General features: G+C 45.2%; 1 protein-coding gene across 3 annotated transcripts in view; it reads left to right on the top strand.

Moving 5' to 3' along the window:
- The window catches only part of LPXN (leupaxin), a 43,915-nt gene that overhangs the window by 12,078 nt on the left and 19,039 nt on the right, over positions 1-12,798 (top strand). For 2 of the 3 annotated variants that reach the window (XM_041003967.1, XM_041003966.1), the window contains exon 3: positions 8,956-9,055. In XM_041003967.1, coding sequence (XP_040859901.1) covers positions 8,956-9,055 — 100 coding nt within the window. Of the gene's footprint in view, positions 1-3,125; positions 3,173-8,955; positions 9,056-12,798 lie in introns of all 3 variants that reach the window. The other variant, XM_041003965.1, reaches the window with a different exon arrangement.

Below are 12,798 nucleotides of genomic sequence, written 5' to 3'. Positions count from 1 at the left end.
ACATAGTTGATTAGGATGATTAGGGTCAAGGGCTACAGGAAGATGGGTAAGATCAGCATTTTCACATTCTCTTTTTTCCTTCCTGTATGGGGGTGGAGGGGAGAGACAAGGAGAGAAGCCACACCCAGCCTCCCAAACACTTCTGCACCTTGGGAGGGAGGACAGCTACCTGACATCACCTCAGGATCTCTGATGTAGGGCATGCTTTGAGGGTCCTGCTCACGAGATTTTCATAATTCAACAGTTCTGATTTACTGCTGATCTCGACACTCTAAGCATAATGAAATCTCTCCAGAATCCACTGGTTGACATAGTCTACCTTAGAGTCTCCATTTGCCTACTTATTCACTGCCAACACTTGGCTGGGGTAGTTGGTCCATTTGTTCTGTCCTCTGTTGTGGTTTCAGATATCCTCTGCAGACTCCATTGTACTGCCATATCCTCCAGTGCACCTGGATATGCTGTTAACTGCTCTGTCTGAGCAACTGAGGAGGCTCAGCTCTGACACATGTGTTCCATGATCAGACCATGGCAATTCCCTCCATGGTTGGGGTTCTGAGTCCAGCAATTCAGCTGGGGGCATCCCCATAGAGACTTCATCTGAGGTGATCCCAGACCTGATTCTTGTGTGTGTACCAATATGGTGTCTGGCACAGTCTCATAGTCTGTCATCCTAATCAGCTTATGCATATGTTGGTGGTTGTAACTGCTGGGTCAGTTCTGTCACTAGTCCAGTCTTATACACAAACTAATGGGTGTTATAGCCCAGTCCAGTCATGCCCACCACACACTCAGTCTTCATGTACACTAGCGGGAGCTGCAGCCTAGATCTTCTGGTCTTTCTCCTCCAAGCCACCAGGTCTCAGTCCCCTCAGTTAGTTGCTAGTACAGCGGCCCTGCTGTTGAGTATCCCTCAGGATTCATTCTTCACCTGCATGTACTGTGTCCTTATCCATGGATATCCCTAGGCAGTAATTCTAGAACCCCAAGATCCCCAAGCTTATTACTGGGCAGCCAGCGGGCGAAGCTCATAAGCTCAGGATTCATCACTGCTTGGCTTGATGGACTGGGAGCTAGGATCCCTAGCAGGAAGCCTGGCACAGGTTCTCACAGCCATATGGGCGATTCGGACACCTGCACCTCTGAGCAGACTTACCTGGACTCTGCCCACCAACATGGTGGCAGTGGGTGGAGCCATGATCCTGAGCATGCCCAGAGCTGTCCCCGATTCTGCCCACAGCATGATGGCTGTGGAGGAGAAAATTCTCTGACCTTGAGCTTGGACAAGCCCAGGATTCATCCACACTTTGGCAGCAGTGGATGGGGAGCTAGGATCCCCACTAGAAAGCCTGGCTCAGCACAGCTTCTCCCAGCCACAGGCACGTGACTGGGAGGTTCAGGCACTCACATCTCTAAGCAGACTTACCTGGATTCCCAACACCGTATTTTGAAACATATTTTCCAGAAAGTTTTCCACGTCACAGTGCTCGAGGCAGCAATGGCAAATAAAATAAAAGTTGATTTTATTGAAATAGCTTGAAGGAAGAATAGTGTTCATGAGAGCGGGGAAAGAGAAAGGGAGGTTAGATAATGGCAGGCAGAGCACTACTTTTTGGAGAAGTCAGCCCCATGTTTCCCAGCATAGTAAGGTGGCTGTACTTCACACAAACTCTCGCAGATTTTATAAAGAAGGAGAAGATAGGAGCTCAAAGGTTCTCAATACCAAGAAATGCAAAATGTCTGAGGAGCTGGCAGTGCCAAATTGCCTCACTTTGAGCATCACACTTAAATACATGCACCTACTTATTCACACTAACCCATAAAAACGTGCAAATAGCGTGAGTAGGAAATAAAGTATATTTTAAAAATGATTAACTAACCGATTTGGGTACATAATTATAGAAGAATGATTTATTTGTCTGATATTCAGATTTTCTCATAGCCAATATGACTGTTCTTTAAAAAATTGCTTGAATGTTCATGGGCACATGTCATTCAAAACATTTTAGAATATTGGGAAATAAGCTTCTAATAGAATTGTTTCACAGGCATAGCATATATTAAAATCACATTTTTGATCACTAAATATTATGTTTTAAAAATACGAGCGGGAGTTTGGTGTCGTAGTTAAGATGCCTCTGGATAGCTAAGTCCACTTCCTGGTTCTGGTTCCTATTCCACTTCCCACTGATGTGCATCCTGTCAGGAAGCAGGTGCTGGGCCACATAGTTGGGTCCCTGCTGCTTCTAGAGGAGCTCTGGATTGAATCCTCAGTTCCTAGTCTCAGTCAACCCGAGCATTTGGCAAGTGAATGACCAGAATGGGCAGAATAAACTGAAATTATGTAGTAGGAATTATTTTTACAGCCCCTTTTCACTTTAGAAAGTGACCCAATAAACCGTACACTGTGTGGACATGTTCGCTCTGTTCAGGCTGTATACTTTGTTCCACAGATCCTGCAGCGTGCTTTCCTGCCTGTTCTTCCATCTGGACCGTGTTTCTCCAGGCTGTCTGTTTACTCCCCTCACTCCAGTGTCTTAATCAATAGAAGAGTATTTTCCCTGCTCTCCCCCACTTCTCATCTCCTGCCCATGATTAATTTTTCATATTGATTTGTCTATGACCTATATCTTGCCACCAGATTGTAAACTCTCAGGCAGACAGTCTTTATTTGATTGTTTTGGTTTGCTTTTCGAGTGTCACATTGCCAGATGACAGGTGCACAGTAAATATGCTTTCCATAAATAAGTGGATGAATGGCCAAGTACCCTGTAGATCCACACATTGTCTCTCTTTAAATGTGGCGTTGTTCACAGTACAATCAGCTGGGTGAGGGACTTTTCCTGACCCATTTTGTTTGTTTTCTGGTTTCTATGTGAGAATGGGCCACTTCTCTGTTTCAATGCCTTTTAGGCAGAGAAGGGTTACTCGTATTTGGCTACTGTGTTGAGGTTTGAACTTCCCGTCTGGCAGTTCCTCTGCATTAGAAAGGAGGAGATCTCAGAGATATGCCAATATTGGTCCCTTTTAGAAGTTAAAAATAACTTCTAGCTCTAGGTAGCTAAAAACACCCATATTGTAGTAACCAAAATTCATTCCTTGTTCTGTTCTCTTTTATTTATTAGGCGCAGCTCGTGTATATCACCAATATGCAGGACCGCAATGTCTACAGGTATTTTTAAAGTTAACTGCTTTTACAAATTGAGCGTATGAAATAATTATTATCAATCCGTCGGCAATCATTTGCTGTGTGTTTGCTATTAGTTTTGACATCCTTTTTCATGATCCAGTTTTTGAGCAGAGTTGGAATTCTGATAAGCAAACTGCAGCTTCTCAGTGTACCTGGATTCCAGTGGGGTTGTTTAGGCTGGTGGGCCCTGCTGTTCCTTTGTCACCTGAAACAGCATCAGTAGGCCCCAGAATCATTACTGCTGCATTGGCCTGACTATTTCCGGATGCACACCCTGGTTCACAGAAGGGAAAACCCATATGAAAAAACTGAAGCAAAATTCCAGCAGTATCGGCGCTGTGATCAGTCAGGCTAACCAAGGCCGTGGGCGCCCATCACGGTTTATAGACTTTTCACATTTGCTCACAGGTCATGAAGTGGGTGGAGGTATTTTTTTTTTTCCACTAACATTTCACTCAGTAAAATCAGGCAGTCCCAAAAGGACAGGTACTATGTGTTCTTGCTGCTATCAGGTAGCCATCGTGCAACATACGAAGCAAATCTTTATAAAGGTGAGCAAGCATATACATATATTTTCTCAGACTAACTGGATGATGGGGACTAGCATACTGGGAAGTGAAGATATGTTGTAGTATGCATCCCTACCCCCAATGAAACCGTTAACTATACCTTGGCAATAGGACACCATTACATATACCTACCATGAACAGCAGAATGTCGGACTTGTGACTGTTGTTGGAGAGCTATCCTAGTGTCATAATATGGGGACAATGGTGGTGGTGGAGGGAGGGAAACTGGGAAGGGAGTCCTTATACCTACAAAACTATATTATGGGAATAATAACAATAAAAAAATTACATGTTGGAACAGAATTATTTGCTAAATTATATATTTTTTCCTGGCCAAAGCAGAGTAGACAGACTGAAAAAAGTGAAAAGGTTATTTTTTGTGTTTCTTCAGCTATAGGTTGCAGTTATTATCATTTTTTTTAAAAAAACAGAACAGCATACTGGGAAGCCAGTGAAGGGGCTTAAAGCACAGATCGTAAAGGGCATGCTTAGTAAAAAGTGCTACACCATACCTTATTTGGTTTCAGAACTGCAGGCAACAGTGCACACACAGGACAAAGGAAAAAAAAAATACTCTGGTGCTATCAGCAGTGTTTCTAGAACCTTCTCCTCGGAGCACTTTCTGTTTTGGTAGAAGCTGACTATTTACGGATGTGAACTCCAGTTCATTCCAGTTGTAGGAAGTTACCCAGTGAGCATCCATCCTGCTCTCTGTTCTTTCCGCTCCCAGCCCTGGGAAAAAACGCAAAACAAGCCAGACAACATCAGGCCTGGCATAAAACAGGCTCTTAGTAACCGTTTGTTTTCTTCAAGCTTAGAACACAAAGGCTTCAATAGAAATACAAATTAATATCAGAACATACAGTAAGGGGAAAAAAAGCAGTCCAGACAAGGGTAGTTTCACTGTACATCTGGCTTTGAGATTTATTTGTGAAATCCAGGTGTTCACTTGCTGGCACCCACTTCCTTGTAGTATGAGGCTGTAGCTTGTTTCTCTTCACTTCCTCTTCCTTCTCTTGCGCTCCACACCTGGGGAGCTGATTCTGCAGGTTGGATGTTACAAGGCCCTGGGCCAGTCAGCGCCCTTTGGCCATGACCAGTGGGAGACGCTGTGCAGAGACAGGAGGGTGCAAAGCAGGAAATCTAGGGCATTTCCCCCCAGTTCTCTTTTTTCTAAGCCGTCTGTAGATAGCTACCCCTTGTTAGCTTCAATGACACATCTGCTTTAGTTTCAGCTTTCCACTCTTTGACAAGGGTCCATAGTACGACTCTCAGAGGCAGTGGTGATGGCTTGAGTAAGTTGGATACCTGCCACCTACGTGGGAGGCTTGGATTGAGTTCCTAGCCCCTGACTTAGCCAGCCCCATCCCAGCCTGTACACCTGGGGAGTGATTCAGTGAGTGGGCTCCCTCTAATAAAAAGTCAAAATAAAAATAAATATGTACTATACCAATACAGATTCCCAAGCCTGGTATAATTCCACATAATATAAGATGTGGTCTTATATTCTCTATGATTTACTTTTTAGAATTTATCAAGTTTTATTTTATATCCTCACATAATTAAATTTCATTAATGATTATCAGGGACTTGAATAGAATCCGTATTTTGTTAGGCATAGAGTTTTATAGATTTGTCATGTATATATATATGAATAGGAAATTATAGTCATATGCATTATATGAACTTTGTATACCAAGAATTTTTTTTTTCTAGAAAAGGCCAGATAATAAATACGTTAGACTTGGTGGACCATAAGGTCTATGCAACAACTACTGACGTCTATAGGAACGCAGTTGTAGGGATTAGGTAGATGACTGGACATGGCCATATCTGGCCCATGGGCCTTAGTTTGTTGATGCCCGTTCTATCTTCTCATTTATTTTTTGTTTGATGTTTGACAATAACTGAAAGGAGTTAGAATACTTTATGACTTAACTTCTTTTTTTGAAGATTTATCTTTTTTTGGGGGGGTGGGGAAGTCAGATATGAAGAGAGAAGGAGAGACAAAGATTTTCCGTCCACTGATCACTCCACAAGTGGCTGCAATACCCAGAGCTAAGCTAATGTGAAGCCAAGAGCCAGGAGCCTCTTCTAGGTCTCCCATTCGGGTGCAGGGTCCCAAGGCTTTGGGCCATCCTCAACTACTTTCCACAAGCAGGGAGCTGGATGGGAAGCAGGGCCGCCGGGATTAGAACTGGTGCCCATATGGGATCTTAGCACATGCAAGGCGAAAGCTTTAGCTGCTAAGCTGGGCCTTAGGACTTAATGTCTTAAAAATAGTTTTTATTTTATTTCTAATATTGTTTCCATAGTTGAGAGGGATGCATGCCCGTGTGGTCCTCTGATCATGGTGGGGAGGGTAGAGCTATGGAGGAAGGTGGGTGAAATGTTTTTATTTTCCCCTCCCGAGTCTGCAGGGTAGAGGGAAGTGGGGGACTTTACTATCAAACCACATCAGTTCCCTGAAATAGAGATGGTTATTTCATGATGCTCTAGAGACCTTGATGTTGGGGGAAGAATGTTCCAAGGGTGCTGCTTGAGTGGTTTTGATAGTTCTGAGACATTGTCGGCTTTATTTCACCAAGGTTGAGAAAATATTTCTAAGGTCTATTGGCTCACCAGGTCTACTTTGGTGTATCCATAGACCTAGACATTTGCTGCCAAGTGTGGCCAGGAGAGTTGCCTAACTTTTTCTGCTTTCCACCTTTTGGTGAGATACACAACGACCTCTCTTAGCTTAGATGATCTGGCTGTCATCTCTTTTGTGAGCATCTGTGTATGTTTTCTATCACATGAGCATAAGCAAGTGAGGAGGCCCAGTCCTGATACTTGTTGGACCACGTAACTTGTGATTCTCCCCAAGGCCAGGATTTTGAATCCTGGGGTCTAGCTGGGGAGTCCCTGAAGAAGCTTCACATGGGAGTCCTCAGACTTGACTCTTATGTGCTTCACGTAGTGCAGGGTCAGGTTCAGTCTGTCTCCTGCACCAGCCAGTGCACAAACCACTAGAAGCAGGTGCCTAGTCAGTTTTGCTCCCAGCCCCATCTTTCATGCAAACCTATATAGCTGCTGCTTCCTACCCCTTTCCTGGCACAGGTCTGGCTCTTGCACTCAGCATCAGGTGTTGCTGCTTAGTTCTGGTGATCCCAAAACCCCCCACCAGACTCCTCCCCCACCCCAGTTTGTGTGTTGGCAACTGTTACAGCTAGCCCAGCCTGGCTCACCCCAAGCTCCAGCTCTCATGTGAACTGGTGGTTGCTGTGGTCTAGCCCAGCCTGTCTTGCTCCCCATTTGTCTCTTGTATGTTCCATTTGGTGCTGTGGCTTAGTCTATTCTGGCCCACACCCAGCCCACACATGCCGTAGCCTTGCCTGGTTCAGCCTGTCCCCAGTCCCACTCTTGCTCTTACCAGAGGGAGCTGCAATAGCAGGGGAGTTCCCCAAATTCCCCTACTAGGCCCACTCCCATCCCTAGATCTCACGTGGGCTGTGGCTCAGCCCGTCGTGGCATTCTTCAAGCTCAGCTCTTGTGTGAACAGGCGAGTGCTACTGCCTAACCTGGCCCAGCCCCACCCCTTCCAACTCTTGCATATACCAGTGGATGCTATGGCCTGGCCCAGATTGACCCACCTCCACAACCAGCCCACAGACATGCTAACTGATACTGCTTTACCTGGCCCACCCTAAGCCCTAGAATTTGTACTCACCAGCGGGAACTACAGCCTAGTCCCCAAAGTTCCCCTACCAGGCTTGTTCACAGGTCTGATTCTTGTGTCCAGTGAATTCTGCAGCCCAGCCTGGCATAGTCTGCCCCAGTCTTGGCAGTCGCTGGTGGATGCTGCAATCTGGCCTAGCCTGACCTGACTCCATTTCCAGCTCTCATATGAACCAGCAGATGCTGCTATGGCCTAGCCTGACTGTCTCCTACCACTTCCTGGCTCTTGTGTGTGCCAGTGGGTGCTGTGGCTTGGACCATACTGATCTGCCCCCATATCTATCCCACACACATGTTGACTAGTACTGCAGCCTTGTCTGACCTGGCCCATCCCCAACTCTGGCTCTCATGCTCACCAGTAGGAGCTGAAGCCTAGCAGGAGAGTCCCCAGAGTTCCCCTACCAGAACTGTTTCCAGCCCTGGGTTACATGCAAACCAGTGGCTGCTGCAGCCCAGCCTGGTAGGTGGGCCTCCCCAGTCCTGGCCTTGGCTATGACCTAATCCAGCCTGTTTCACTGCTGGACCCAGTTCTTGGGTGCTCTGGTGGCGGTGGCGGTGGCGGTGGCAGTGGCGGTGGTTGCTGCAGCCTTATGCGGTCTGGCCTGCTGCTAGCCACAACTCTTTTGAGTGTCATTGTGTTCTGTGGTTTGTCCTGCTCAGCCCATCACCAATCCCAGCTCTTACAGAGGGTGTTATATTCTAGCAGAGGTGATTCTACAAATCCCCTACAGAATCTGCTCCCAGCCCCAGTTCTCTCATCTAGTGATGGATGCTGCAGCCCAGCCCGATGTGGCCCACCTCCTCCCCCAACACATGCTGGCAGGTGCTGTGGCATACTGTGTGGCTTGCTTCCCAGCCCCAAGCTCTCAGGTTTACTGGTGGGTAGTGGCAGGCGAAGGTACCTAGCCCATCACAGATCTCCTATGTGGGCAGGTACCTTTGCCTGTCCCAGACATGCCCTACAGATTCCCCTTATAAGGTACCCTATACCAGTTCCCCTGAATACATACAAGTGTAGTGGCCTGGTCTGTGGAAACCCCCAGAAATGATTCCACACCTGTCAAACATGCCCTCACTGGCCAATCTGTAGCACCCCCATACCACTGGGGCCAATGTTGCATTAACTTAAAATGCTGTTAAAATCAAACACAGAGCTGTGGTTTCAAAAACTTTTTCGGAGGCTGCTTTGCAGCTGGTAGTTGGGAGTGGACAGCTCATCGCACTGCATGTCCAGTACTTCCCTCTGTGCTTTGGAGGATACTGATGAACTTTTTTGAGATGACTAGGGAGAAATGAATAAAGGATAGAGACACATTGATCAGATTTTCAGTCAGCACCTGTTTTTAAAATACCCTGTGGTTCTACACTCACATCTAAAGAGTTAACTGAACATTGTGTGTCTTCTGGTATTTTGTACGTGGCTTAACATTTGCTTGGGTTTTGATGCATTAGTATGATTCTGTTGTTTTTCCTCTATAGTGAGGTCCAGGAGCCAAAGAAGTCACCTCCACCTGCTAAAACCTCAGCAGCTGCCCAGCTGGACGAGCTCATGGCCCACCTGAGTGCAATGCAGGCCAAGGTGGGTGTAGACACTAGGGATAAAGCCCCTAGCGCACAGGGGACATGAGCTGCTCAGTGCAGAACTCAACGTTTCATTCCTCCTTCTTAAGAATTTTCTAGAGTTGACATTCATTTTCCATACCTAATTTAATATATTGGAAAAAGTCAAGTTTGTGCTACAGTATTATTTGTATACAAAAGATAATATGATAAAAGCCTCTGTACCATTTAAATAATGCAAATATAGTTTTTTTTTCCCCAAAAATATTTAAAGCACGCAAAGGGGATGTGGAGAAGTTATGAAAACATTTTTGAGGTATAAATGGAGTGATTATGGTATCTGAAAGAGTGGGTGAGACTTAGAGAAGAGGGGAGAGGTCCTTTCAGTTGGAGTGGCCTTGAGGACACGGGCATCTTCCTGCTGATGGGCTAGAACTATTGAAGAGACCTGCCCTGGTAAGGCCGAGGAGACTCAGAGAAAGCCCATGCTGAGAGGACATCGGCCTCCTTTTTCTAGCCTGGCAAACTCACGTGGTCTAGCAGGGAGTGGGAATAAGGTAAATGGGCTTAAGACAATCCTACTTTCCTAGATGTGGTTAGAACATCTGACATAGTAAGAAATCATTTTAAGGCAATATATAAATATATGTGTGATTTGGGATGGTGAGAACCTCATCTTTGTGGTTAACCTTGGGATGTCTCATACGCAGACTACTCAGGAGATTTGCTTGCATTATGTTTCCTGACTGATTTTGTATATGCCTTAAACTTAAATTGAAAGGAACTTTGTTTTTGGACTAAGCTATTTGTTCACATTGTACAAAAATAAAAAAAAATTCAGGTTAAGTTTAAATGAATTGTTTCCCTTTAGTCCTGGCTCCCAAATAACCAAATATCTGCCCTCCAGAGATCTTTTTCTTATGTTGCTAGTCAGAAGTATTGCTAATGCACAAGCCAGGTGATGCTGATGTAGATGAGATATTTCAAAAAGACCCTGGGGCAAAGACCTGTAGCCTAGCAGTTAAGGTGCCTGCCATCCCCATCAGAGCAGCTGGGTTGAATTCACAGTCTGGATCTTGCCTCTGGTGTCCTGCTAATGCAGAGCCCAGGAGGAAGTAGCAGTGAGGGCTCCGGGGGGGGGGACCTGGATAAAGTTTCCAGTGTCCACCCGTGGATCTGCCCCAGTGCTATCCACGCTCCAGATGGTGGAATGCTTCTCTCTGTGTATCTCCTCACACCTGCTTCCCTTTCAAATAAATACATTAGTTAATTTTAATATAAATTTGAAGCAGGCAACTAAGGGGTTTCCTAGGTTGCCATATACTAGAGTACCTGGGTCTGAGTGCCTGGGTCTGAGTTTCAAGTTCATTTCCAATCTAGCTTTCTAATAATGAGCACCCTGGGTGGCGACAGGTGATGGCCCAAGTACTTGGGTCCTTGACAGCTATCCGGGGGACCCAAATAGATCTAGTCTCAGCTGTTGCAGACATTAAGGAAGTAAACCAGTAAATGGAAAATTTGTCTGAGTCTCTCTGCTGCTGCTCTACCTTTCAAATAAGTAGAAAACAAAAACTTTTTAAAATGAAAAGTACATTTTGGATAAAAAAAAAAATTGTGAAATCTGTTATCAGAAATGCCCAGTGGGTTCTTTCCTCATTTGTACAGAAATAAAAAGCCAGAATTTTGTTGCAGACAGAAAAGCTTATTTACAAAAGGACCAGGTGAGCAGGGAAGGGAGAGGGAAGGGGAAAAAGAGAAAAGGCGGGAGGTGGGGCGCCTCTCCAAAGAGGAGGGAGAGAGACACTAAAGGTTTGAGGAAGGGTCTTCGGATTTTAAGCATTCCCTGACCCCTCCTTGTCGGGTGGGAACCTACAGGTAAGATGTTCCCCATTGGTGGTCTCTTAATTAGTTAGGAAATGGGTGGGTAATGCTGGTGCCGCCCACCTGAAAGTGTGGGCAAGATCTCAGAAGGCCTGGACAGTCTCAAAATCCATGTATAGTTTCTTTATTACATGATTTTCCAGGAACTTTTAAAAGTCTTATAGAAACATTGTAGCATTTTCCCAGCTGCTTTTCTCAACATCAGTCACCATTTCAGGTCCTTCAGACATTGACCTGTTGAACCTCTTGAAGGTAACTAACATTATATGCTAGAGGAGGAAGGAGATGTTCAGATTATCAAAATTTCTTGAACAGAAATGAGCATTTTAATTGATGAGATAACATGAAATTGTTCTACACAGTCAAAACAGGATAGTCAGAGGCCCCAAAACAGATAGTAACAGGTTGTTTTCAGGAGTTGTAGTGAACTTGGCTGTCTTTAAACAAGGGAGGATTTTAACTGCATAATGAAAAAATGAGATTGGAAAGGTGAAGTGAGGGCAGTGGACTGGAGGTTTTGGGGGTTTGTGTGATTAGACCAAATCTGGGAGCAATGGAGAGGCATTGTAGTTTTCTAACCCAAAAATTATTAGGTAGATGATAGCAAAAAGAGAGCCAGGATCGGCATAAAGGGTGCTGAAGGGCAAGTTAGGCAGATTTTTGATCATCTCTGTATGAATGCTTTTCAACAATTGTTTTAGAATTTCGCGTAAACAAAGGGAGCATGTCGGCAAGTCTCACCTGACTGTTACCCATCACTTCGTCTTGTAACACCTGCCTGGGTCCTTGTGCAGCAGTCTCCCTGTTTCCACTCTGGCTTTCAGCACTTAATCTTTCCTTCCCTATTCCAGGGTTGATACGAACAGTCTGATTGTTTTGACTCTCTTGCTTGGAATCCTTTCATGGTTCCCATCACCGTGGAGTAAAACCCAAGTGTTTTCCAGAGGGGCGCTGTGTGCTGTGGTCTTGGCTTCTCTATGAGTCGTCTGCTGCCGTGCACAGTCTCAGTCTCATTCCGTCTGCTCTAACCCTCTGGTTTTCTTTCTTTCTTTTTTTTTTTTTTAAGATTTAATTTTATTCAAAAGGCAGAATCACAGAGAAGAAGAAATAGAGAGAGCTTTTCCATCTGCAGGCCAAAGCTGAGCTTATCCAAAGCCAGGAACCAGGAGCCAGGAACGTCTTCTAGGTCTTCCTTGTGGGTGCAGGGGTCTGTGGATTTGAACGATCCTTCTCTCCCTTCTCAGGCCATAAACAGGAAGCTGTATTGGAGGTGAAGGAGCTGGAACAGGAACTGGTGCCCACTTAGGATACTGCTGCTGTGGGCGGAGGATTAGCTTGCTACACTACTGCACCAGTCCCTTGACTTTTCATGACTTTTCTTTTTAAAATATTAAATCTCTTTCTTTGCTCAGGGCACTCTCTCCCTCTAGAATGCTCTGCCAGCATCAGTATTTCTGGGTACCGTCATAATCATTCCAATATCTCAAATATCACTTCCTTAGACATGTGTTTTTGGGCTAAGCCTGATAGCCTAGTGACAAAATCCTTGTCTTGCTTGCACCGGGATCCTGTATAAGCAACAGTTCTGTGTCCAGATGCTCCACTTCTAGTTCAGATCCCTGCTTATAGCCTGGGAAAGCAATGGAGGATGGTCCAAAGCCTTAGGATGCTGCACTCAAGTGGGAGACCCAGAAACTCCTGGCTCCTGGTTTCGGATCAGTTTAGCTTCAGCTCTGGCCATTGCGAACACTAAGGGTAGTGAGCCAGCAAACAGAAAATCTTTCTATCTCTCCTTTCTCTTAAATCTGACTTTCCAATACAAAGAAGGAAATGTGTTCTTTGAATCTCTGCATCTAAATCAGTTCTCCCTCACCATCTTCT

This window comes from Ochotona curzoniae, unplaced genomic scaffold (genome assembly GCF_017591425.1).
Source record: "Ochotona curzoniae isolate NIBS_2020 unplaced genomic scaffold, NIBS_Ocur_1.0 scaffold_3171, whole genome shotgun sequence".
Classification (NCBI taxonomy): domain Eukaryota; kingdom Metazoa; phylum Chordata; class Mammalia; order Lagomorpha; family Ochotonidae; genus Ochotona; species Ochotona curzoniae.
The sequence above is the reverse complement of the archived record's forward strand: the minus strand, read 5'-3'. Positions and strand labels throughout refer to the sequence as shown.